The sequence below is a fragment of the Gadus chalcogrammus genome, chromosome 20, assembly GCF_026213295.1.
Source record: "Gadus chalcogrammus isolate NIFS_2021 chromosome 20, NIFS_Gcha_1.0, whole genome shotgun sequence".
NCBI classification, from domain to species: Eukaryota; Metazoa; Chordata; class Actinopteri; order Gadiformes; family Gadidae; genus Gadus; species Gadus chalcogrammus.
Genome location: NC_079431.1, coordinates 11,615,222 through 11,642,944, shown reverse-complemented (window position 1 = coordinate 11,642,944; position 27,723 = coordinate 11,615,222). Strand labels below are relative to the sequence as shown.

Below are 27,723 nucleotides of genomic sequence, written 5' to 3'. Positions count from 1 at the left end.
TAATAATTTAGTAAATGTTAATACGATTAGTTATTTCCCCATCAATTAATTTGCATTCCTATTTAGTTCATATTCATTTAAATATTAATAATAAATAATAATAATACATTTTATTTATAATGCACTTTATATTCAAGAATCTCAAAGTGATATTACGATTTTCTTTGGTTAAAAGGGTAGCTGTAAATGTTTATATTGAAGTAAAAGCAAGCTACTTGAGCATTGTGCAACATCATCCATTCAACCATCCATCCAATGTTATCAATGTAGTTATTTTTGCACAATGCTGCATTTAAGCGACCAGTATCTCTTCACCATCAGCATTATAGTTCAGGTCACAAAACCAAACTTCACAATCATTTAATTATCTAGGGCGGTGAAGTGGAATAAATGCTTAAATCAACCACAAAATTAAAAACGCATTAAAAAAAAGCCACAAAAACAATTATAGCAACTTTATTCAATTCTTCATCTCAGTACGAGAAGCACCCTTTTTACTTGATATTTTTAGGGTAAATCCGGTTCCGTCTGTCCTGTTACAATGCAGGAATTTTGTAGCCTTAGGTATAACCATCTTTCTTACAGAAACAGGGACAGGCAAACCAAGTCATATAGAAAGTCAGCATTAAAAAAAAGGAACACGACATCAGGAAAATATGGTGCATGGTGAATTATCAATGCTACCTCTGAAAACAGGAAAATAACTATACATATTTGTACAACAACTTCCCTTAAAAGGTGACATGTAATGTAAAACCTAAGTGCAACCCAGCAACAACACCGGACTCTAACAAAAGGCTGCCTCGTTATACCTTCGCCAATATGATCAGTACGAACGATTGGACTACTCCAGTCCAGCTTAAAAAAGGAGGGCAAGAAACAATCTGCATTACAGGACTGAATAAGAGAAAGAACAATCATCACATGCTCTTATTATAGCATTTAACTTCAGATTCCTGGGGAGTTGATTGAGAAAATCATTATGACATTTAGAGTTTCCTGTGCTCAAGTGTTTTTCACCATATTAGTTATCAATGTCTATGAAACCTGTCCACAGTCCACAATGCTTATCTTCTTGCTGGACTTGCCGGACGCAGAGCCCAGCTCAGCCATCGCCCGCACCACCTCCATGCCCTCGTGAACCCAGCCAAACACCACGTGTTTAAAGTCCAGATGCTCGGCCTTCTTCAGAGTGATGAAGAACTGGGAGTTGTTTGTGTCCCGACCGCGGTTCGCCATGGACAGGAGGCCCGGGCCCGTGTGTCGGATGTCAAAGTTCTCATCTTCAAACTGTCCACCGTAGATGGACTTTCCGCCGGTTCCATCGTGGTTTGTGAAGTCACCTCCCTGAAAACACAGGAAGTCACGCAAGGTTCCCGTTACAAAATCAATGACAGCAATAATATCATAAAACAGTTACCTGATTGAAACTGCAAAGATTTTTTCTCCACAGGTTTTCAAACCTAAGAATTGCCTTGTTTATTACAAAAGGAGGGGCTTTCAATGTGGTGGGGGTAAAATTCAGTTTAAGATCATATGACCTTTTATTACTCAGCATAACGGCTATATGATATAATGAAATTGAGGACAAAAATGAAGCCAACGGCACTTTGATACGGAGACGGACGCTCAACTCCAATGGACTAGATTCCATTGTTACTGTACTTTAGTGCGGAAGAGGTTGAATCTTTCTTGTCTCAAATGTATTACTATTGAATTGTATAATCATACACCCTGCTCCATGTCTTTGAATTTCAAAACCATATATGATAACTGTATCCTGGACTTTATATTGATTGTAAACTTTTTAACTTAACCCTATTTGGAACCTGAGCACCCATTTAGGGTCACTGGACAGTAATTTAGGAACAGGAACTTGTAAGTGCTATGCAATGTTCAATTGCTATGCACTACTACGTATCCCATAGTAAAATTAGGCTATAGCCGTAGCATTCGCTACGGCTCTTGCTCATCGCTGGCTCAGCCTACCGGTTTATTTCAACAGGTTGCAAAGCGCGGTCATGACGCGTTTCTTCTACTTAAAGAGCACCTATTATGCTTTTTCGACTATTAAGACCTATAAACATTGTTATAATGATTTATATTAGGGCTGTAACGATACGCGTATCGAAACCGAAATCGCGACACTCAAAGCCACAAACCTATCTCGCGGTGTGAGAAGGCAGAAGCGCGATATGCCCTTTCTAACTCTCCGGTCAAATTGTCCGATTGAAATGTGCTAATAATTGTCTGAATAATAGTCTGCTGACAGCGCCCCCTCCTATTGATGGCGTAAGTATGCGACGAGATGCCCTCTCTGATGACAGCTCTCCGTGGCTACGGAGGATTGCATTTCTCCTCAGCCGTCGAAGTCCTCATATGCGATATGAACGACATTTATCCAGAGTGGGCCAAGCGCGATAAAATTGCCTCTGTGATCCTGTCTCTATTGTTTTGTGTGATTTGACTGGCAGTTTGTCTGCTTATAGGTCGGAATGAAGCTACCACCGATTATTGACAGGATGGGTATTTTATTCTACCAGACTCGTTCGCTTCTTCACTAGACACACGCGCTACCGCTCGCTCTCCTCGCTCGTCCACTCACTCGCTGACGTCACTCACACACGCATACGCACTGCCAATCTCGCGCACACACATATGCTACTCGTAACACTATGCCTCGTTATTGCGACGTTCATGTTTTCCCCATCTATTGAAAGTTAGGCTATTAAACATGTTGCATTCTATACGGCCTGATTATGTCATTATTTAAGCTACATAGCCTAATAAGAAGCGCTAATAAGGATATTTGACTAAACCAACCAAACAGTTGAGGGTTTTTGCCTACCAGCAAAAAGCATCATCGAACTGCAATCTTTGGTTATTTCTTTATTAATTTAGCCATACTTTAATAGTATTCTTTCTGTTCAAATCTGTTCAGTGTTCCAAATTATTTGTTATTAAATGTTACATTAAGTTAATTGGTATACAAGTGTTGTTTAAATAAAATGCTAAAATCGTGGGATGTATCGAACCGTGGGTCAAAAATCGTGATACAAACCGAATTGTGAGTTTGTGTATCGTTACAGCCCTAATTTATAGTCATGTTTAACCATACTAAAGTGTCAAATAATGACTTGCATGCATTTAGACATATTCCCTGCAGACCGTCTGGGGTGGCTGTGCAGATTGTAAACACTAGGGACGCCGATCGCCATTCACTTTTTCAAATTTCCGGGATTTATCTACGTAGAACAATCCGGATTTCCATGTATGGTATTGCTGCCACATGCTCTTCCGGAAGGTAACCAATCACAACAGAGTGGGGTTGGCAGGAGGGGGGCGAGGGGGCGGAGAAGGCCGAAGCCGGGTGTTGACAGAGAATGCTGAAAGCGCCCAGATGAGAGGAAGAGTTTCCCGAAAATCTACATAGTGTTTTGCGCCACTTGTTGACACACTTTGTAAATCCAAAATTAACAGAGCTGTTCCAGACTAATTGTAGTCTGCAATTTGTCTGGCAATGCAAGGATGCGCTTTACATTTGGGATGCAGAGGGTTGGGTGGTATCTGGTTTTACTGGTACGGTGCGGTGTGAGAGGATAAACCGGTTTAATTCTATGCAAAAAGACTGGAGCATTTGTTATTATGAGATGTTCAGGACAATAAAATATGTAGCCTATTACCTACATCCACAGTGTAAATATCTAAATAGGCAACTGATATCATAATATTTGTTTGTTTAGAAACAAGGCATAAAGCAGAGTGTATGATTGTCACGTTTGAGAGACGATACCCAAAAGGTTTTAAGAAACATGACACGTTATTGTGTGATGTGCTATGTTCCACACACTTACCGACCGAAAGGGACAAATTTTTACATCTATCGTGGTCTCATGTTTTCTAAATTTTAAGTATGCTATTAACAGCTCACCTGACACATGAAGTTGGGTATAACCCTGTGGAAGATGGAGTTTTTCAGACCAAAGCCCTTGCCTCCCGTGCAGAGCACCCGGAAGTTTTCTGCCGTCTTTGGGACAGCGTGGGAATACAGTTCAACGCCGATGGTGCCGAGGGTCTCGTCATCAGCGGCGAGGGTCAGGAAAACCCGGGGATTGGTGTCCCGGGAATGTTCCTGGGCTCGGGACAACGTCTGCAAGGTGGCGTCCTCACTGGGCTGACTCAACCGCTGCTGACACTCCAAAAAGGTCTTCTTGAATTTTTCAGCTAGGTCTGCGTTCTTGAACTTGGCTGCCAGCTGCTCCACACTAGCATTTCCCTCTGGAGGAGGAGAAAGAGTTAACAGCTGCCGTCAAAGATAAAAAAGAAAGAAATCTCAAATAAATGATAATAATTAAGTAACTTCAATATTGACAAATTCTGATTGGCTAATAGATTGCAAACACATTGGAGACTATGGAAAATGGCGTATATATATTAAGGATCACATCAAAACACTGCAGTGGCGTTTTACCTGCATAGTCGGTGGTGGTCCAGACCAGAGCGTTGGCTGACGAGTTCATGGGCTTGAGCTCCATGATGGGTGTGATGATGTGATTGGCGCACACGTTCAGCACCTGCTCTCTCCTCATGATGACGCGGTAGGTGCCCTTGGCGGGGTGGTAGAGGATCTTTATGTCTCCCACGCCGCGCTCCTTCCACTGGTTGAGCCCGCGGTCCCAGCGGTACAGCTTGGTGCGCTCCTTGAACAGGATTTCCTCGTCCTCCTCACCCGACTTGGTCTCCACCTGAGGAGGGACAGCGAGAACTTGAATGGAGGCCGACTTCAGCGCTTAAAAAGGAGAAGAGTTTCTGGCGGGTCTGCAAAGTAAAAGGCGAGCTGCTGTGTGTGAAACCACTCCGCTAGTACAAATCATGTACATCAAAAGAGCTCTGCCTTTCCATGAGTAATGGCATGGGTAATGCTAGTACAAATATTAGCATTTCGACAGCAGTTCATCATTCACACTATCTTGAACCTGGCTGATAACCTGTTGGATTACAAAGGAGAATCTAAATCATTTTAAATAAATGTAATCCAATTGAAGATGAGGTGGAGAAAAGGTACCTCTGGCAGAGACACTATGGGCTCGAAGTGAATGTCCACTTCATCAGCAGCCTCCCCTTCATCCCCTTCCCCCTCCTCGCCATTCTTCTTCGGTTTGGCTGCACCACCAAACACAGAGGCTCCAGCATTTGCCCAGGAGAAGTTGGTGTCTAAAGAGGAGAGGAAGATAGGTGTCCGCTCATTATGAGCAGCTATGCTTATAAATATCCCGGAAAGTTGAGTTCAATAAAAGATGTTTTGGAAAAAGTATCCGAAAGTGACAGAGGAGCAAATGTAAAAATTATATCAAGGAAAGTTCAAAGAAGAAAAAGGAACACAGGCCATGCAAACTGCATTTTTTCCAACTTGTAAATGATCAGTGCCAAGTAAAGTGACTGAAACCGACCTCTCGATCCAAAGGCATATTCTCCATCTCCAGTGTTTTGTGCAAGTTCTGCGAAGGAGAAGCTTCCGCCTCCGAGCGTGTTAAAGCCGAAGTTGATGTCTGCATTAAGAAGGTAAAGAGAAACATCTTGAACATTGTGGATCCCAATGGACCAAACTTGCATAATGTTCTATTGTTTAAATACAACCTTTTTATATTGCCATAACACAATATATAAAATGCCTTTGAAAAATAATGAATTATTATTATTTATTTTTTTATAAAAGGTATACTATGGGGGAAAGTATGCCCATCTATAATGTTAACAACGTATGAGAAGGCCCCTAGGATAATATAAGCATGGTGGACAGAGGAAAACCATCGATAGAACACTCAAAGAGAAGTTATCATATGAAATAAATATGATGGGCCTGCAACTTCTATATACCAGGGCAAGGGTAAAAGGGTAAACAACTGAATACAACAACTATGGAACCTTATCCATGAGCTATCATAGCAAGGTAAACACTAGTGTTAACATTGATTAGGTAGGCAGGTTGGTCATCTACCCGTACATGGTACACACAAGGAATACTACCAGCATGATTGTTATGAGCAAAATGAGTTTGTCCTACGATGACGCCTCTGAAAAGGATCCATTACAGCTAGGGTAAGCAATTTGGAGAAACCAGCCAAAGTAAGCCAATAATATAAATATTCAACCCAAAAAATATATCCCCCTTCCCTTCAGGCATCCCGCAAAAGCCACTCCTCAAAAACACATGACTAGCTCGCTAGCTTAAGGCCAAAGGTCTGCCTAGCCTTGGAAGACGTGTCACGCGCCATATTTTTTTTACTACTTCATCTCACATTTATGTGAGATGACTTGTAGTCAGGATGGATTGCTTTGAGTTGACAAACAACATTCATAGTCATGAACACCGAGGTCCCCGCCTATTTAGTGTGACACACCTAAATGGAACAGGACCATAATAAATGTTATACTCTCACCCGTGTTCACCCTTCAATGACAAAATGTCTGCTGTGAAAAGGGCCGATGTGGAAATGCTGTTACGAGGTAGGTTATGTTACTAACAGTCTTACACACTAGTTAAAGATAACCAAATATGTATACCTTGACTAGTAGTGCTGAAGATATTGGCAAGTGAAGGAGTTGCAGCATCAACAGTCGAGTCTGAATCTTTGCTTTTCTTTGTTGAGAGATCGATGGGACAACCGTTGCTTGGGACAGTATTCTGGGCCTCGGATGCCTGATCAGAGATTGCCTCCCCTTGTGCCAAGGTGCTGACTGCATCCTCGGTGCAGACTGCGCCCTCGGTGCTGACTGCGCCCTTGGTGCTGACTGCGCCCTCGGTGCTGACTGCGCCCTCGGTGCAGACTGCGTCCTCGGTGCAGACTGCGTCCTCGGTGCAGACTGCGTCCTCGGTGCAGACTGCGTCCCCTGTGCTGACTGCGTCCCCTGTGCTGACTGCATCCCTTGTGCTGCCTGCATCCTCCGTGCCGGACAGCTGGCCTGAAGGCAGCGTCTCTGAAGCACCAGTGGAAGACTTCACATCGGCAATCTAAAACAAAAGGATAAAAAAAAAGAGAAGGATAATTACCTTATTTCATGCATTGATAAAGAATATAACTTAGAGACATATTATGGTGTTTCCCTTCCATAGTAGGGATGGGCGTGAGGAATCAATTACTCGAGTACTCCTCGTTACAAATGAACTCGGTTGGTGGACAGACAAACTCGAGTTTGCATATACACACAGAAGTTATCTGAAGCAAATGTATCAATTTTCTGTGCGGCGCTGTCACACCAAAATTGTACCGGGGGCGAAAATTGTACCGCCTACGTAATCCGCGTCGAAACATTGCGTCATCGATCGAAGCGATTGTCCGTTGCCAGGCAGGTTTCAAAAAACATTTGCGCACATCAAGACGAAATAACATAATACAGATAACACTTGTTTTTACTTTATATTTGTATTGTATTGAATTTAGCCTGTAAACCTAGTGTTTAAAGTGTATCGTAGTATATATTTGTATTTAATTGTTTAATCGAATTTAGCTAGTAAACTGAGTGTGTAAAGTGTATCGTAGTCTAGCTAGCTAGTGTTAAATTAATTTAGAGCAAAGCCCAGCGAAGTATTGAAATACTTTACAGAAATAGGAGATCACAAGATGAAAGGTAAAATATGCCAAGCGAAATTGAGCTACCAGAGTACTACAAGTACTATGCGGCAACATATGCTCCTGAAACACAACGGTGAGTTTGGGAAAGCAGACCTGCAGCAACCAAGTGTGTCGGCTATTTTCTCCGCCGCAAGATGCAGCTATAATCCCGGCCGTGTATAGAAGATCACAACGCTGAGTCTTTTTTTTAGTTCGTTTGCTGCCGTTTTATTTGCAGCTTTAAATTATTTGCAATGGTTAGGCTACTTGTTTCGTTTTTTTTTTCTTCATCTCCGCATAGCACTCTTTCTCCCTGTCATCCTCGTTCACACACGCACACGCACAGAGCGAAGCGCGCATACATGCCAATGGTGCGCGGGTACACTACCACTTATTGGATAAACCCGAAGGTAAACCCGAAGCAGCGGGATATTTGTGATTAATGTGAAATATGGTTATGGTTTAGATAGATTGGTGTTGGATCCCCAGCCCGTTCTGCCGTCAATTTGAATTCGCTATGCAGCAGGGGCAGGAGATTGGGAAGATCAGGGTGTCTCCCGGTGGGCCGGTCCACTTTGAAATGTGTTTTGTGCCCGATTGCGCAATTACGAAAATTTTATAATCCATTAGTGGTTGATTAATTTCATATACAACATTGCTCATTATAAGCTCTTATCCCCCTACTTCTTGGGTTAGGGTCTCCACCCAAAATGCATCTTTTGTTGTGGAAAATCAAGCTGAAACAGGGGGTTCACTTCACCTTTAAAAATAAAATTACAACATGGATTATCTCATACTAAAGTTCCATACACACCAGTGCCTCTTGTACTTTGCGGACCTCTGTCTCAAACTCCTCAGCCTTGTCTCCCTCTGAATCACTGGTGCCCAGTTCACAGAAGAAGGTTGGGGGGAGTTGTAGGCTCTTTGCCTTCTCCTCCTCTTCTGGCGTAGGCTTCTTCTCCCAGACCACCTGGCAGTCTGGATCTGAGGTAAATCCGGTCGGAGAAAAGACAAAAACAAGCCCTAAATTCATAGTAGGCTGCAGCCCTTACAATAAGTGTTACTATGTGTAGTGTACTATGAGAATAGTTGTGTACATTTACTCATGAATACTGATATCTTCCATGAAATTAGGGCTGTTTATCACGTACCATCAGATGCTGTGGCTCCTCTCTCCGTTGGGTCAGGGTAGAGCTTTCCGTTTAAGGAGTTCACAGCAGATTCATAGTCTTCATCTGAAAAGTCCAAATCAAATTCAACCTGTAGACTTTCATCACAACCAATAATGTATCCCAGACAGGACACTTGAAGCAGAACCATTGCAGACCTGATTATTTTCTTTCCGCAAAGAATATTTGACTCATCTGATGAAGAATTGTCACATTTGGTCAATTTGCGTCCACTGTTCTGCGCCATCAAGTGCATATAAAAAAAACTTTAAAAGGCACAGTTCTCAGCTCGGTTGTTGAGGTTAGCACACTGTTCTTAGCTGCGAGTCAATATCGACTGCTCAATTGATACTACTTGATTGGCAATTAAAATATTTGCAGTAGAGAACCTTATATTCTGTATTATAATACATCTAAGAAGGAGTAGGTGGGCCTCCTTCCGTGCATACCCTGCTCCCCCCCACAGCTCAGCTACCATAACGTAGCTTATCTAATTATGTGGGTCAATTGCAGATGTCTGTTGTGCATTACTTTGATAACCTCTCATTTGTTGTAACCTTACCATCAGTTTCATCGTCGCTGGTGTAGCTTGGTTCGTTCTTGTAGCAGAAGAAAGTCAGTGGCAGAAGTAAACTCTTGGCCAACGCTGCCTGCTCAGGCGTAGGCTCCCTCATGTACACCACCTCAACATCAGAGACCCAATTTTCACTACTTCCTTCAGCAGAACTGGGTACTGGAACAGAAATTTAGAGGGAAAAAAATATTTAGATTAGCAAGAAAGTTGTTATTGTATTAGCAGTTACTTCATTTACCCAGCTAATTTAAATCAAAAACAGGACGTTAATATGTTAGGAATTCACAAAAACGAACAAGATGCTTTAGAAAAAAAAAACTAAAAACGTGCAATTGTATTAGAATAACTAGTATCAAAAACCTCAGGGAAAGTAAACTTCTTTAAAAAAATAAAAGAATACAAGGTGTGTATTCTTCCTTTATTTTTTTAATATCCTGATTTATAGTCCAAATTCTATTTAATTATATGCTGTAACTTAATTTATTTAGTTCACAGGGAACAAAAAGGAAAGCTTTTCTTTGGTACTGGTTCACCCATTAATAATTTTGAAATAGACAAGGAAACTGCTTTCTGGCTAATGCATTATAAACTATAGCCTTTTTCCACTCAAGGCCCACTTCCCTTTCCCAAAAGTGCCAACCTAACATTCAATATTTCAGAACTGCACCATAACCCAATTAACAAAGGAAGCCATACTTTAGGGACCTATAAACATTAGGGGTGGAACGGTTCAAAAAATTCCAGGTTCGGTACGATTTTTGGTAAAGCAGGGGATAACACGGAGCCTATATCTATATAGATATAAAAAAAATTATATTATATGACCGTAGCAGCCGGTTATTATTAGTAGGTAAAACTTTTTGATATAGGAGGAGTGTTAATAAATGGTTCTTGAGGAAAGATTGGAGGCACTGGCAATATAGAAAGAACTATGCAATAAATTATTACTGTTTATTTAATTTGAGTTTACCAAATTTGCTAGGGCGCCTCCAAATGAAAAAAGTTTGTAGTCGCTAATTATCAAATACTTGGAAGTTTCGCTGAGAACCTTAATTGCAGCACAAAAGGTTATTTGAACCCAATAAACCCGAAGAATAAATACATGCTCCGATCCGTGACAAGGGAACTGATAGTTCAGATTTTATATTGGAACGTTAATTCCCGTATACATATGATACATTTTAATCTGGATATTCCATCAACATTCAGGGCTCTCAGGTTGGGAATTTCTGAACTAGAGGTCAAACGCTACATTTTTTTAAGCTGATCGATTGATTTATTCCAGTCCCATTGAACGCCCAAGTGTTGGGCATTCAATGGGACTGGAATAAGCTGGTGTTTTGGTTCCAATACCAATTTTTTTTTTTCTTTCTTTAAATGTAATGTCATGGCGGTTCAATGATTGGTTCAATGGTTCAAACCCATTAGCAGAGTTCAGTTTAATTGTAACATTTTCTTAAAATAATAACCTTTAGATAAAAAGTTAAGCAAAAGTAATGTAGTACAGACATGTTTGATTACACAAGGTTAAGGGAAAGTCTGACCTAGTCAGGTCCCGGGAGGTGTAGCGCCTGAACTAAGGCCTTGGAATAGTTCCTGAATGGAATATTTGAGCATGCCACTCGCATGCATGATCATTTACATCATTGCAATAAAACATGCACTACTGTTAGCGAGTAGCACACGTTTATACACTTTTGTGCCCATCAAGATCCGAACATCGGAACCAATCTTTTGGTCCAGTTCTCTGTAGTACAGTGCCACAAGTGTTGAACAGTTCTTAAAAAGTAATGCAGCCTATAGGTTGATTAAAATGGCAAAAGTAATGTCAACAAATTCACCAAGGCAGTGTGCAGCATGATTTACACACCTTTTTAGCCCATGATCAAGTGAAATGTTTACTTTTGTGACAGACTCCAACAGTGGGAGGATAATATTACTGTGCCAACATTGCCCTTCGGAAATTATCATGGCTTTGGATTCATTGGCAGTATAAAAGTTTAACTGCTCATTCGAAGTTGAGTTACAATCTGTTTTTGGCAACACACACACACACTGGGCATGCAACATGTTAAGTGTGTGTTGCTTCCCGGCTATCGCCTTCTTTCAGGTGAAAGCTGGTAACATGTGGCATAGCATGGCACACACAGACAGGGGCATGGCAATGAGAAGTACCTGGGGACTCAAATTGGAAGGACGATGTGGTGGTCCAAAAAGCCATTGGATTATCTTTGAAAAGCCTAAAATCCAATCCTAAAAAGATAGCATGTTTGAAGAAAGAAGCTAAATTCAATGCTGTTTCATATCTCAGCCGAATTAACTACTATTCTAACGAAATACTGCACCACATAAACCATTGTCAAATTAGATAATCTGGCATTTATTGTTTGGTGGACACTTTTAACCAAATCGTCTCGCAATGTGTATATTATTTTTATTAAGGGTGGCCCCAAGACCCTGGCAGTGTTAATGCCATGCTCTACCAGTAAAGCTAGCCTTGTTTTCTATATTTTTAGGATTTACATCCATAAATCGGAAGCTCTACTTGTGAGTTTTTCTGCCGTCTACATAATCCCAGCTAAATAAATTGAAGTGGGCATGAAAAAAGACAAAAATGGATGGGGGATTTATGAATGGTTCCTGAAAGGGAGGTATTTTTGATAGTGATTAGGCGCAGAATAATTTAATTCCATCAATGGAAGATCTGTGTACCTGAGATCTCAAACAATGGTAGGACCTAATTCAACAATTTTAAAGAAATAGTGTGTTCAATTTAAAATGTCACGGGCTACATTTAAATTGGGGATGATCATTTACAACATGTCGCCCGATAATCATACTAGTCTAAAATTCCCACATTTATGCTGGAAAGTGAAGTGTTTGCTAACCCTTGATGGCGAGTTCCTCTCAGCATTGAGCATTGAATAGGGTTGCATGGTAAGGATGGGGATACACTTTAAAACAAAGATAAACTAAATGGATTGAAATAAAATATTTAAAACTGCTTTGGAAGACTTACCTTTCTCTGGGATTTTGAATGCAGGGGATGCAGATGACTGGGACACATTGAGGTTATCTTCGGTCCTGGAGTTAGATGAATTTATTTCGGGCTCTGGAGAAGACTTGGTTGGGCCAAAGATTTTTTGGAGGGTATCTGTACCAAAGACAAACTTGGGGGGAGAAACCACCATCTTCATAGGGTTTGAAGGGCTGCAAGTTATAGCTGTCAATGGCTGACTGTCGGAAATCAGGTCTGTGCGCTCTTTAATGGCTTCTTCCAGGATGGCAATCGCTTCTTTTCCACATACTTGTGTAGGTGTAGTCATGGCTGGCATTGTTTCCTGAGGAGTGGCCACTCTTGAAGTCACTGGGGTCATTGGTGTCTCACTATCCTGTGCATTTTTGGCCTTCTCAAATACCTCTTTGAATGAATTTGCTACATCCTGTAGTTTGAACCTCACAGCCAATTGTTCAACTCTGCCATCTTTAGCATCAGTAAAGTCTAAAGCACTCCACACCCAGGCCTTCTCAGATCCTTTCATCATTTCTAGCTTCATTGCTGTTGTAATCCAGTGGTTGCAACAAATCTTGAGCACCTGATCTCGTCTCATGATAAGCCTCACTCGTCTAGTGTCAAAGTTCTGCAGGATCCTGATTTCTCCGATGCCCCTCTCCTTCCATTGGTTAAGGTCTTTGTCGTAACGGTACAGTTTAGCCCTGTGATTGAAGACCACCTGCTCATTTTCCTCTCCTGTGGAAATCTCCACAAGATCAGGCAAGGGTACAATGGGTTCAAAGTACTGACCATCTTTGTCCTCATCTTGAGTTGAATCTTGCTCATCATCAGTGCCCACTGACACTCCGCTCTGATTGAGCTTAGCAGGAGACTTGGAAGGGCTGATGCCAGGCTGAAAACTGAAGCTAAAACCACTGGTGGATTCTCCAAATCGAAATAGGTTCTTTCTAACGGGACTGCTTGCTAGAGGAGAAGCATATACAGAAGTGTCAGCAGAGTCATCTAAAGGTTCTCCTCTAAGATCATAGTTATCCCATTCCAAAGTAGGACCTGTGCCTTCAGTGTGGGGCTTCACGGTCAGCCCCATCACATTGCTAGATGGTGTGAGGTTTGCTGCGCTTTCATCACAGAGTTTAGTTTTCCCATCGGTCAGGAAACATTTTAAATCTTTTAAACCAGTCTTCATTTCCTCAGCTTTCTGAATGAGATGGGCTGTTCTGCCAGTATCAACAAGCTTGTGTGGTGTCTGCAATGGGATATCTAGTAGGAGTCTCTGGCACTCTTCAAACTTTTGCTTGAACTCCGATGCTAGCTCTGGTGTTTTGAACTTGGCTGCTAGTTGTTCTAGTCTAGCATCTCCATCCGAGAAATCATTTGCTAACCACATCCATGCTTTGTCTGACCCTGCTAGAGGCTTGAGATTCATTGTGGTGGTGATCCAGTGGTTTGCACATACCTTCAGGACCTGCTCTCTTCTCATTAAAACTCTGAGTCTGCCATTAGAAGCATTTTTGAGAAATTTGAGGACACCCAAGCCCCGTTCTTTCCATTGGCTTAGGCCGGTATCAAAACGAAACAGCTTAACACGCTGGGAGTACAGAACCTGCTCTTCCTCCTCTCCCGTGACCAGATCAACCTTTTCCGGCAACTGAACAACAGGTTCAAACTGTATGTCATCATTCTCCTCCGTCTTGTACATGTCCTCCTCTTCCTGGGCAGCTGAAGAGCCTACCTTGCTTGGAGACCCCTGGTTGGATGAAAACAGATTTTCGCCAGCACGAGAGAAGCCCTTAAAAGAGGGATCATTCTGGCCAAATTGAAAGTCCCCACTGGAAGAGGTGGCCAAGGCTGCAAAACTGAATGCATCATGCCTACCAGTAAATAGTGCATTTTCGTCTTCCTTAGTTCCATCAATAGATTGTGTAGACATTGTTTCTTTGTGTTGGTCCGCTAAGTTTTTGAGGACTGTAGAAGCAGTCACTGGTCCAGTTTTCATCGCAGATACTACATTTGTAGTTTCTTGAGCCCCAAACTTGAATCCCCCAGCTTGGATGGGCAATGCAAATGAAAAGCTTGAAGCAGTAGTAACAGGAATTTCTGAATGGGGCACTCCAAACTTAAAGGAAGAACCGTTGCTGCTACCAAAGCCAGAAGTTAAGGTAGTTACAGCTGATTGACTCGATGCAGTTTTATCTCCAAAACTAAAGCTAAATGTTGAGCTACTGATGCCTATTGAAGTACCAGGGCCACTAGTACTTTGGTTAGGATTAGCCGTCTGACAGGACAAACATTGACTGACCGACGCATTGTTCCTGACCAAACAAGTGTCACAGTCCCACTCCCCAACTTTCTTAGCAAACATGGCTCCCAGTGATGAAGTAGGGCATGGTGCTTTAGCTGTAGGGGAAGTCGTTTTGGATAAGGGATTCAAAGTTTGACAGGCAACACAAATCTTGGATGAGGACTCATTTCTTACATAACATGCATCACAGTCCCACTGTCCTGGTTTCATCCCAAATTGGCCACCGAAATTCGAGCCAAACGCAGAGCTCAGAGGCTTGGTGGTTGGGGCAGCTTTCATTTGGGTAGGTGGCCCTGCTTTTTCTGTGATAACTGATGCTGCTGAGGCCTGAGGAGTTTGACAGGCGACACAACTCGTCGATGAGGACTCATTTCTCACATAACATGCATCACAGTCCCATTGACCTTGTTTCATCCCAAATTGGCTACCAAAACTCGATCCAAACGCAGAGCTCTGGGGCTTGCTGGTTGGGGCAGCTGCCATTTGTGCAGGTGGGCCTGCTGTTTGAGAGACAACTGATGCTGCTGAGGGCTGAGGGGTTTGACAGGCAACGCAACTCTTGGATGAGAACTCATTTCTCACATAACATGCATCACAGTCCCATTGACCTTGTTTCATCCCAAATTGGCTACCGAAACTCGATCCAAACGCAGAGCTCTGGGGCTTGCTGGTTGGGCCAGCAGCCATTTGTGCAGGTGGACCGAATGTTCCTGAGACAACGGCAGCTGCTGAGGCCTGAGGAGTTTGACAGGCAACACAACTCGTCGATGATGACTCATTTCTTACATAACATGCATCACAGTCCCATTGACCTGCCTTCATCCCAAATTGGCTTCCGAAACTCGAGCCAAACGCAGAGCTCTGAGACTCGGTGGTTGGGGCAGCTGCTGGGTCTGGAGGTGGACCAGCGGTTTCTGATGTTTTTTTGACACCTGATGCTGTTGAGGAATGAGGTGCTTGACAGGCAACACAACTGTTTGAGGCCGACTCATTTCTTACATAACATGCATCACAGTCCCATTGACCTTGCTTCTTATTAAACTGAGCTCCAAATGCACTGGTTCCAGTATCGGCCAGGGTTTGACCACTGGTAACAAATGAAAATGGAGGATTAGAAGAACCGAATGCCCCAAATCCTGAAAATGGAGTGCTAGAACTATTCTTTGAAGACTCAGTGCCAAATTTGAAAGTGAAGCTACTTGCTGCTGTTGGTCCTCCAAGTGGGGGTGGTGGTTTGGAGTCAGTGACTGTCGTTCCTTCTGGTTCTGACACAGTTTGTGGATTTTTGGTCTGACAAGCTACACATTGAATATCTTTGGGCTTGTTTCGCACATAGCAAACATTGCAGTCCCATTCCCCATCCTTAAGTGCAAACTGGGCTCCAAATGATGATTTGGTTTCATTCAGTTTATAGCCCACGTCTCTCTTTTCCTGCAAGCAATGCTTTGTTGGTGACTTGGGCACATTTTGTTGAGCTTCATCAAACTTTGTTTTGAAAAGCATTGCCTCCTCCGCAGTTTTGAAACGGATGGCTAGTTGTTCAGGTTTGGGCTGCTCATCTGCATAATCAATGGCATTCCAGACCCATGACTTATCTGAGCCAGCATTGGGTTTAAGTAGGGTATCAGCGTTGATATAGTGGTTGGCACAGATCTTAAGGACTTGTTCTCTCCTCATTAAGATTCGCACCTTTCCTGAAATGTTATGCTTTAAAATCTTTATATTTCCAATACCCCGCTCTTTCCACTCCTTTGTCTCCATTTCGAAACGGTACAACTTGGCCCTATTACAGAACAATTCCTGTTCTTCTTCCTCACCTGTTTTGACATCTATCTTATCGGGCAGAGGTACAATTGGTTCAAAATGAGGACCATCATCATCATCCTCTAACTGGGTGCTGTCATTGTCACTTTCCAGTGGCTGATTTTGCTCGACTTGAGGTTGCTTTTCAACTTCATCTATAGGCTTGTTGACATCCCCAAAACTAAATGGCTTCTCAACTTTTTCAAATGCGCCTGGAATTCCAGTGTTTGTTGTTGCACTTGCGAAACTGAACCCAGAAAGATTTTTAGTTCCAAATGTGAAGATGCTCCCTTGGCTAGTGGATTGATCCTGAGTCCCAGGCTTCTGCTCAAAGTCTGTTTTAGTGGAAATATCCGAAGTCAGCAGACCAAGCAGACTCTCACTGTGCTTGGCTGGAGAAGCAGAGAAGGTAAAGTCGCCGTCGTTGGATTTGAAATTATTAGAGTTGAATTTGAAATCTGAAGATTGTGCAGTTTGACTAGTTGGCCCAGCAACAAGACTAGGAACCTTTGGGATGTCAGTCAAAGCTATTTGGCCAAAAGAGATTTTCCCAAAATCCATTGCTTTCCCCTCAATGCTCTTTGGTTGAACGGTAACCGGAGAGGGTTTGGTAAAGTAACCAGGCTCAGGAAGGGGCAGGTTGGTTGTTGGCTGAGTTAAACCACGGCTGTAATGTTCCTCACTATACGGCGAGAGAAGGTTGGTTGCTGGTGACTCAAAGCGAAGAGGTGCACCGAAAACTTGTTCTTGTGGGGGGTAGACGCAGGGCAGTGCAGGTTGCATTGGTGGTGTGTGGTTCGGCTGCTGGTAGGAATACATATGCGGTTGTGGGGGCATACGATTCATGTTGTACATGGAACCCTGTGATAAAACACAAAAATATGCATTAGAAGATTCATAGCTCACTGGTCCAAAATAGGGATGCACCAATGCTAACATTCTGGGCCAATATTCTTGCCGATGGCATCAGAGGTTGCGCTACACTTTTTCATTGTCCGTCATTTTGACGGACAGGGTCGTAAAAAATCTGTCATTGTCCATTATTATCTGTCATTTTATTTTAACTTTTAAATGGTAATATAGGCCTAGGCCTAAGCTATAATGCTTATATTCAATAGCCTCACTTGTTTTTATTGACTTATTTCCATTAAAAAAAATAATTCACAGAACAAGCGTGTTTCAATAATATTTAATAATTTATTTATGCATTTCTTTCTGACGGTGAGAACTCGATTTTTCCGCTTTTAAAACATTGCGGCTGTTGTGCCTTAACATAGAACGATGTATGGGCTGTAATGGGCTATTTTTAGCTGAACGAAGACAATTATAGTGAAAATGAACAGTCCACTTATAATTCTTGGTAATCTTCTGTAGGCAGCTCAAACTTTCCTTCTTGCCCGCATGGATTTGAAAAGTGTGCTTGCTTGCTTGAAATCAAACGTATCGATGGATACTGCTGCCGAGGCGATTGTCATTAGATGCTGCGTCTTTGCCTCCGACAGACGACTTCTCGTGGCGGTTTTTATGTTATTTTGAAGGCTGAATCCGCGCTCAGCTGCAACACTTGACACTGGGATAACCAGCGCCACTTCAGCCAGCGCTCTAAAATTGGGAAACATTTCCCCTAGCGAAGTGATGAGCAGCCGACAGGAGCCCCTGAACGAGGGATTTCCCGACCCTGCCAGCACTCTCTTCATCGGGAGAAAATCCCTCTGCATGCGGTCATTCTCAACCAGTGGTGCAGCTGCACCCCGCGGTGACCCGTAGTGGGCACAGACGCGCTCCAATGCCTCTAGTCCGTGGGTCTTCAACGCGCTGTCAGCTGTAGGATAGCGCGAGGCGTTGAGCACAGTTGCAGCCTAGGCTACATCTCGGACTGTGCTAATGGTTTTAAATCGGAGCATGGCTTTGAGCGCGATGGAGCTGAACACTTGCTCAGCTGGCTACAATGTATCGACCCACTGAACATCAGAACTGCCGTAACTTCGGCTCAGTTTGAAAGTTGGTGTCGGCAATGAAGCTTATGTAGAGTAAGAAAACTGTCACAACTTGCCTGTAACTTCAATTGTGATTTTGATTCTTATGTTTATTATTGGTAATGGTCATTGTAAAATCCGTCAAAATGACGGACTGCCTTCAGATTTTTCCGTCATAGTTAAAAAATATCCGTCAATGACGGACATTTGTCGGTTAACGCGACCTCTGGATGGTTAACAATTTTTTTTTTGTTGTTTTCTTTCTTGCCGATGCAGAGTACAGATCAGAACTTGAACTTCAAGATAGAGTTTAGTTTGGACTAAGGTTTACAGAACATCAATACGTTTAGTCATAAAGGCAGACTAATTGAATGTAGTAAAAGTAAAAAAATAAATAAAATAGGCCGATGGCAGTCAACAAGGCAAGTATCGTCCGAGAAAGATGAATCTCAGACAAATCGGTGCATCCCTAGTCCAAAATGGCAATCTGAATATCAACTACTTATCTTACCTTTGTGGGGGTCACATTTGCTGATGTGCGAGGTGGATATTGAGAGTTATAAACTGGAGACTGGTTGTAGTACCCAGACTGCCCTGTGGTAGCATCTGAGAAAGAACAGACATTTTACTTGTTTAGAAACCCAACAGGGAAGAGTTGTGATCAGATCCAAAGGATTTAAAGATGTGCTATATTGCCTTCCATGCCATGAAAAGATGGATGATGCAATCTGTGGAGGGTAACCTAAGTGTATAGTCACCTCATATAGCTTAAACAAGTAACTGACAATACCGACTTATTTAGAAACCCTACCTGTTAATTGTGGTGCTTGAAAGGACGGTACCGGGGTGTAGGGCTCTTGTAGGCCGTCGGCTCCATAGCTGTCCCCATACATCTGATGATGAGGGGAGCCAAGGTTCCCACTAGAATTGTGCTTCAGATCGTGGACCTCATTCTACAATGTAAAGAAAATACGTCTGAGTTCCTACACACAAACAATCCATGTTTGGTGGTTGGAAAGTAGTTACAGCCCCATTTTATTACTTATTTTTTACACACGCACAGCTGCACAATAACAACAAATGTACAGTAGAGGGTGATTTATCACCAGACTACACAACCAATGTGCAGAACATCTGAATAGATAAAAGGCAAGAAAAAGGTCTCAGCCTTTCTTTCAAACTGTAGATGCGCATGTTTTTTTTGTTTAATGATTGATCAAATGCCCAAGGGTTACACAGAGATTACGGTAAATCATATTTTGACTTTAATAGAGGACTCCGATCACGAGATTTTGCGACTACCAAAACTGCATGCTAGCGTGCTCAGATTGCAATACCACAAAAATGCAACATAAAAAAACCTTACTTTGAGAGCTTCTACTTGCTGGCAGAGCATCTGTAGCAGAGACTTCTGATCCTCGACCCAATGCGGTGGTGTCTTAGGAGACATCTGTTGATAATGTAAAGAAAACCTTGTAAGTTATGGAAAACATCAGCCACAGGTTTATTAAATTAGTCAACCCATTTATAAATGAAAAATTACCAACCAGGTGTATTTTGGAGGGAGAAACTGTGCTTTTATTAGGCGACGTGGTCGGGAAGTTGATGCGGGAGAAAGTTGCGGTAGTTTCTGGTGTGGACCGGGTTGGTGCTCTTCGGGCCCCTCCCTTCTCCTCTTTCTCCTCTGCAATCTCACCAATCTCTTCCAGCTGCTGATTCACCTCATTCAAGAGGTCCATCACCTCTTCCATGGATATCGGCAGCTGGGGTAGAATTGTTTTATCACTGACTTATACCTCTAGAGGAAACCATTCACCCCATAATTATGTCCACAACAAACCTGCTCCAGGTCATCTGAATGGTAGATCTTCGACAGGTAAGTTCTGAACTTCTTGAGGAACATGATACAGCGGTCTTGTGTCTCCTCTACCCCACTGCCTGCCTCCTCTGACAGCCTTTGGTAGATCTGTGGAGAATATCAATGAAAGGCAGCCTCTACTTAAACCAAAACAAATGAATGCTGCTGATCTGCTAGTGGCAACACAATAATGGTCAACATCAACCCAAGTACAATTAGTTCATTCAAGTAATTTGAAATTTGGACTTGCCCGTGCAAGATGCCAGGAAGATGACACGTTATTGATCGTTTCCAGGGTGGAAATGGCTTCTTCCGTCTTACCCTCTACGTCCAAGAGAGATGCAAATCCTATCATGGCTTCTTCCTCATAGCCCTTCACAATTGAGATCTGATAGTAGGAAAAAGTTAACAGCAGTTAACAAACTAACTGTTGCAGTCTTGTATGCATGCAACATAGTCTTAAACTGTAAAGAAATTATCAAATTAAATAATAATTTACCTGGATATCTCTGTTGGAGAAATGAATGAAGAGGGGGTCAAGGGGTTCTGGTATGCTTCGCCTGTTTTTGATCTTGTCCAAGAGAGGAAGAGCAGCCTTCCAGTAGTGGACACTACGGCCAATGTATTCCTTCTGGTCATAGTACGAGTTCACCTCCATGCCCTGATGAGACAAATCTGGTTAAATTAAGATTATGTAAAAAGTCTGAGCATAGTTATAAACAGAGAAATACTAACGTTTTAATCAAAGCCAAGTAAAAAATTAAGATTCAACATTAAATGAGAAATCCACTGTAAAATGGATCTGGGATGTTTAGTATGAGTTGGAATGTTCGTTTGGGAGCAAAAAAGCACAATAGACGCATTCTTAAGTTGGCTGTTTTTAGCCGATTCTACCAAAACGCTATGAACTTGGAACGATAGGGGCATGTCTCATGGTAAAAACTAAATCGCTATATCATACCACTTACAAGGCAAGAAGTAGCCCGACACTTTTTTGGTAGTATAATAAGGGTCTTAACATGTAAAACAAGGCATTGATAACTTTGTAAGTTCACAGATTGTTTATTAAAAAGGACATTTTAGACACACAATACCATCAGTAGTTCACCCGTCGACGCCATCTTGTCTTTAAGACTCTATCCGTGTACAACACGTCTGTGTGCCAATCTACTTATCGAGTCTTAAAGACAAGATGGGGTCGACGGGTGAACTACTGATGGTATTGTGTGTATAAAATGTCCTTTGAATAAACAATCTGTACACTTACAAAGTTATCAATGCCTCGTTTTATATGTTAAGACCCTTATTATACTACCAAAGAAGTCTCGGGCTACTTTTAGCCTTTTAAGTTGTTTAAAATAGCGATTTAGTTTTTACCATGAGACTTGCCCCAATCGTTCCAAGTTTGCGAACTTAAGAATGCGCCTATATGCGCTTTTTTGCTCCCAAACGAACAATTCAACTCGTTATCATTCCAAACATATCCCAGATCCATTTTACACCAGATTTTTCCTTTAACCGAACGTCAACAAGGTGAAGGCACACGCATGCACACAAGTATTGGGTAACCTGCTAGGTGCTAAACACTGGATACATGCTCACCATCTGGCTGAGATGTTGAGCCCAGGAAATAGCGAGTGCTGGCTGCAAGCCGTGTTTCTCTCCTGCTCTGAGTGAACTCAGACCATGCTGCACAACCATACGCAGCTTGGCTGACGTGCCAGTTCTGCAAAATATAAATGCAAAATTGATGCAATGTAGAGCACTTCTAAAACACTGAGGGAGTCCGACAGGTGGACAATTCTTATTAAGCTCATCTAGAATATCGAAAATTGTTCGTGAAGTTTTGCTTCTGAGGAATGTAATAACCCAAGGTCTGAATCTTCCATGAGTTCCAAAACTCTATAGCATATTACCCTCAATATAGTATCCATGTCATAAATTAAAAAAACACCCATTAATTATTTTTACCAACCAGAAAGGAATTCATATCATCACCTCGGCTTTAAAGTTTAGTCATAAAAAAAAAAGGTGGATTGAAAAAAAATACAAATATTTTGCGGGGTGTAAAAGGGTGTCAGTTGAAAAAATTGGAATGCCTTTGGCCTTCATTGTGGCCCCATGCAGATCTCTCAATAAACGTACAGGGCTTGTTTATGGATGAGACTGTAGATGGCATCCCACCACTCCCTCTGCCGATCAGTGGACAGGGAGCGGAGTAGAGGAAGAGGAAGGCATCGGGGCTCGCTGAGTGGCTGCTGGCCGACACAGCTGATCTTAGCAGTCTCCTGGAGCTGGCTATGGCAGCAGAACACCACCCCGCACACAAACACCTTGAGAAAAAAAGATTAAATATATCAGAATGGAAGCTACCTTCAACAGGAGCAACTTTTAGTCTTTGAATAGTTTTGATTTCCTATATGTGAAGTGAACCATCATGATTTTTAGAAGATTATACCGAAATACTGTATCATTCTTAGAAAAACTGGAAATTTAATTGGAGCTTGAATAAGGTCTGAATGTCAAACCCCATTTGAAAGTAGTTTGATAAAATTGTGGAAACCCAACCAAAACGAATAAAACATGAGTAAAACAAATGAGGCCTTGTGTACCCCTTTGATTTGACTGCCCTCTCAAGCAGTAGTTAAACCTTCACATCAGACCTGCATTGTGATAACAGGGTTCATATATAGGGAGTACACTACTACCTGATGATTCCCAATGCTGGAAGATATGATCAGGTTTTCAAACAGGGTTTGTTTTTAAAGTAACATCAAGTCCCTGGAAAGTACCTCCAGGTCCAGCAGGGAGATGGACTCGGGAGCATTGGTGTCAAGCTTGGATGTTTCCAGGTTGAGTCTTGGGAAGAGCTGCTTGAGCCAATCTCGAAGGGCTGGCCTCTGGGCCAACAAGGTCCACTGCAGGCCCAGCCAGCTCAGGTGCTGCAAGTCTCCTCCATGGAGCATGATGGAACCTACAGAACACAAACAGAACCAATTGAGAGCCATTATGTTCTAGCAAATTACACATATATTACTTTTTTTGCAAGGTCTTAAAAGTGGCAGAATAACTTGACTAGTGGTAACCTCGAACTTTCGATGATTTGAGTCTATGATAAAAAAATACATTTGGTTGTCGTCTCCTTAATCGAATCCTCGCGTCTGTAAAATTGTGCTTGTTTAACAGAGGGACGGATATACTGGGAGCATGGTGGGGCTAAATGAATGATACCACAGCATTGTTTGGCTTCAAGAAGGAAAACTTATGAGTTATACGGTGATTGGTTTGTGGGGGGGAATCTGTCTTTTCTAAGGCTTTTTCTAAAGCTCATAGCAGCCTATATTTTATTAATATTGTATATTTTGTATTTTTTTTTTGCAGATACCAAAATCAACGTTTTGGTATTTTGGTATACAACTTGTTGTCAGAGACGGTGGGTCATTTAGCATTCGCTTTGCTTGCCTAAAGACAGCTGTGGGAAATCCAGATAGGCCAATTGATTGATAGAAGTTTCGAGGGTTTGAACCATTCGGCCTCAATAGGTCTGGCCTGAAGATTCAGACTCGACCATGCAGTTGTGTAAAGTGCTGTCGAGGACACCCCTGTACTCCACTTACCATTGTCCCACTTAGCCAGCTGGGAAAATTCTGGGACTTGAGTGTTGATGGAACCGAAGTCATCATTGGCCATGAAGGAGGCACTTGTGGAGGACTGCTCTCCAAACAGGAGCTCAAAAAGAGAGCCCTGCCCGATGCGATTACCAAACGCTTCCACCACCTACAATACAATAAAATGTTCAATGTATGAATAGGAAAGGCAGCTCGAATACATCAACTCCAAAGTCAAGAAAAAAAACAAGCAGCATAAGATGGTTGTTTGAGGTGAAAAGTGATGAAATGGTAAACGATTGTTCGACTGACCTCGGTGATTAATGCCCCTGGGTCCGAGCTGAGGTTGAGCAGCATGTGCCCAGCCTGGCTCTGTCTATCGTTGGCCATCAGCTCCAACAGCTGGGGTGCCAACTGATCTCCTTTAGTAAGTTTAAGCTTTGGTCTGGGCACCTAAAATGAGAAAGCGAAATTGATATTTAACTTTTCGAACAACTCCATCCAACTGCTCACTCGCCTTCCTCTACCTTTATGTTCTCTACTGACCAGCCATCAATCACTGACATCATCATTGTTAGGGGCTATGTATACAGTTGTATAATAACGCCATTTTACTATAAAGTTGCACTGTTTAATTATGACGTGCACTTTTGAACCAACGAACTGGGTGTGTGCTGTATGCTACGTTTTATTGTCGGGAACAGTCACACTTTTAATATAGAAACCTTTCTAGGTCCTATAAGCATGTACCTGGTAAGACAACAGGAAGCAGAGGGTGGCCAAGTCGGTCACAGCTCTCCAGTTCTGCTCACGCTCTTGGGCCATTTTCAGTAGGAGGGTACCAGTGTGCAGGTAAAGGTGAGCTCGCATTTCTCCAAACACCTCGCACAGCTCGTCTGTCTGGCCACCTGCTGTGGCACTCACAGACCGCATGGCTTCATCAAAACTAAAAATAAATAAAAATAAAACACAAACAAGCACATACATTATATGTGGTTTATTTCAAAGGGGTTATGCCAGACGGCGCTTTGGAGATCTTAAAGAGTTGGGTTTAATGCCGTCTGCGTGGGCGTATGCAAACACACTAAACCTACCTTCTCAGGGCATCAAGTGCGGGCAGCACTCCACTGACTGATAGTTTGAGTCTCAACAGGTTGCAGTGGGCCAGAAGCAGCTCTCCTTTAAGGCGACGACATAGCTTTTCATTGTTGGAGACACCGGGCTGGGCCAGGTATTCCTTAAAACATATGCCAAGTCAAATGCAAGATTAAAAGGTGAAAACGTCATTTTTCTTTTAATCTTTTTTTATCCAAAATACATAATGGCTGACCTGCAGTGTGTCGGCCACCACGGAGTTCCAATCCAGACTTTTGCGTAGCTGGCCCTTATTCTCATGGCTCAAGCAGTGCTTCACAGCCTCGTCCAGGCGGCCATCTTTAGAGTACAGCTCAACCAGCTTTATGTTGACGTGGACATCGGCTGGGCGCACCGCTAACTCAGACTGCAGAAGATCGAAAAGGCGGTTCCATCCCTGTTGGCCCTGACGGCTGAGCAGCTTCTCCTGATCAGGGAAACAAATGTACAGAGATGAGGGGTACGAGGACGATGGAGGGGGTAACCATTCACTCAGCTCATGATTTGGTTTGATTCCCGATATTGGGTTTGCGATTCGATTCTCCAAAGTAAATGAGAATATACTGTATATATATATACCGAGTTGTAATACGACGGGAAGAGATGTTAAATTTAGGTATTTAGGTTTGAGACAGAATAAGTCTGTGGCTACAGAGAAGACTGGAGAATTAAGAAGAGTGAACAAGTTGTACTGGTGTTATAGTGAATGAAGGCTTACTGAATTAACTGTTCAAAATGTTCTATCCGGGAGACTGAACGTTACGCTACGTGAGCCTAAAGGAATACCATATTGTTGGCATTTGGCCGTTCATCATTGGTTATAGAAATAATTACTACAAGATAACTAATGCTTCATGATCAAATGATGAATTGCCCAAACGACAATCTTTTTAAAAGTTGTATTAAAGTATCTGAACCAGCTTTGCCTTTCTCATTAGTCTTGTTTACATGTGATGTACTGTAGGTTACTGCAGTTCTATGCATACAAAACAAGAACCAAAAAACAGGAGCGATAGTATAGTAGCAGCATTCAGCTCCATTTTTGCATAACCTGCTACAGACTAGAGAGTGTGACGCATTGACGTTGAACAAAGGGTTAGGATTAATTTAATATTAACATTGGTATGTTGTTTTTAATGGTTGAAAATAGCTTGCAGTTGATCTCACCTTGAGGTTGAAGACAGCTGGGTTACCAGGGAGTAGCTTGTTGGCCTTCTCCACCCAGAAATCTGCCCTGCTGTCAGTTGGATCCTTACTGCACAGCAACTCAGCCACCTTCAGAACCAGGTCCTTCTGTGCTGGGTTCAGGTCCACTGACCGCTACACACAGACAGAACTCTTTAATGTAGTTTACCTTCAACAGTGGAAGCATTGCAGATGGCTACAGTATACGTGATTAAATACCTTATAACATCCAACTGCTTTGTCAACTTCTCCCTCTTTCTCAAAGAGCTGACCAAGGAATTTGTGTGCTTTGGGGTCCCTCTCTTGGATTTTAAGATACTCGGACACATGTCTAAAGAAAAAACAAAAATGTACGCATGCAAATTTAAACAAACTCCGAAACAAAATGGTTTTCAAATGGTTTCCTTTGAATAAAAAAGGCTTACCTTTTAGCAAGTTCATACTCCTTCGCCTCAAAATACAGCTTGGCAAATAAAAAGCCTTTGATTGGCTTCTGTAGAAGAAATGACAGCATAGGATATTCAAGTCATGAAAGTTGGACATGGTCGTTTGAACTAGACGACTATTAATTCAACGAGCTCAGAAAACCATATTCGACCGGAAAGCTACGACGAACCAATATGCGTAGTGAATAACATCATATTAAGTCATGTTTAACGTTAACTACTTAATAAAGGACAGGGGCAACGTCCCACAGCCAGACATCGCGGACATCAAGCAGCGCGACTCGGGATTCTACCGCGCATTTCCAATGGAGGACACGGTCAAGACTCAAGCTAACAAAATAGTGAACTAGAAACGGTAACGTTTCAACGAACCACAATATTCTGCTCGTTTCTCCTTGCAGAGACTTCAGTAAGGTTAACATATTAGCTTTATGTTTGTAGTGGGTACAACTTGCTTATTCGCCATAACGTTTAGCACATGCTGGTATAAACATGATGGCTGAACGGCTAATTTTAGCCACCGGCTCAGCTCAACTCACCTCTTTGAGCGAAGGGGACGAACTGTGTACTGAAGAGATATAGCGATCCACTTCAGCCTTACTTCGCCTCATGGCTTCGGAAATGGATGTTAGATCTCTATACTAATGTGTGGCAGAAGGTATTGTTGAAGGATAATTAGAAATAGTGGTCGTAATTTCTCAAATCGTTACTGCCTCAATAGCTCTTCCGCCATCATGGTGACAGTGCGCAGTCTCGTAACAGCAAATGGCAGCAATGGTTGTTTAGTCACGTGGGTGGGAGACTCCTTTGTCATTGGCTTGTTTGAGTTGACGGATAATACGAAATTGAAACTTTGAATCGCCGATTGACGAACTTTTACTTTGAAGTGGTTCGCACCCGGCCTAGAACAGTCTCTTGACCGACAGAACCGTGAATAACCGAAGTGTCATTATTTAATTAAATTAAAAAAACAGTCTGTTCTCGACTCGAGTGAAGTAACGTGGATAAAATATTATCATTGAATGGTCAATATTATATA

The 27,723-nt window shown here is 42.3% G+C and overlaps 1 protein-coding gene across 2 annotated transcripts; it reads right to left on the bottom strand.

Annotated features, from left to right (window-relative positions):
• Positions 1-143: 143 nt before the first annotated feature.
• ranbp2 (RAN binding protein 2) lies at positions 144-27,478 on the bottom strand. 2 transcript variants are annotated; one of them, XM_056579565.1, is made up of 30 exons: positions 27,224-27,478; positions 26,664-26,731; positions 26,458-26,569; positions 26,221-26,373; positions 25,250-25,480; positions 25,014-25,156; positions 24,670-24,865; positions 24,232-24,372; positions 23,929-24,088; positions 23,104-23,285; positions 22,457-22,644; positions 21,914-22,037; positions 20,811-20,972; positions 20,562-20,699; positions 20,294-20,419; positions 20,001-20,216; positions 19,820-19,903; positions 19,265-19,406; positions 18,965-19,059; positions 12,376-17,338; positions 11,532-11,609; positions 9,345-9,515; positions 8,765-8,848; positions 8,428-8,597; positions 6,565-7,012; positions 5,451-5,549; positions 5,066-5,214; positions 4,472-4,745; positions 3,932-4,278; positions 144-1,347 (listed from the first exon to the last, which is right to left on the bottom strand). In XM_056579565.1, the coding sequence occupies exons 1-30, from the start codon at positions 27,293-27,295 to the stop codon at positions 1,039-1,041; spliced, it is 9,825 nt and encodes a 3,274-aa protein (XP_056435540.1). In that variant the 5' UTR covers positions 27,296-27,478; the 3' UTR covers positions 144-1,038. The 2 variants fall into 2 exon arrangements, with proteins under 2 accessions (XP_056435540.1, XP_056435541.1); XM_056579566.1 differs by lacking the exon at positions 11,532-11,609 and having other exon boundaries at positions 145-1,347; positions 27,224-27,477.
• Positions 27,479-27,723: the final 245 nt, after the last annotated feature.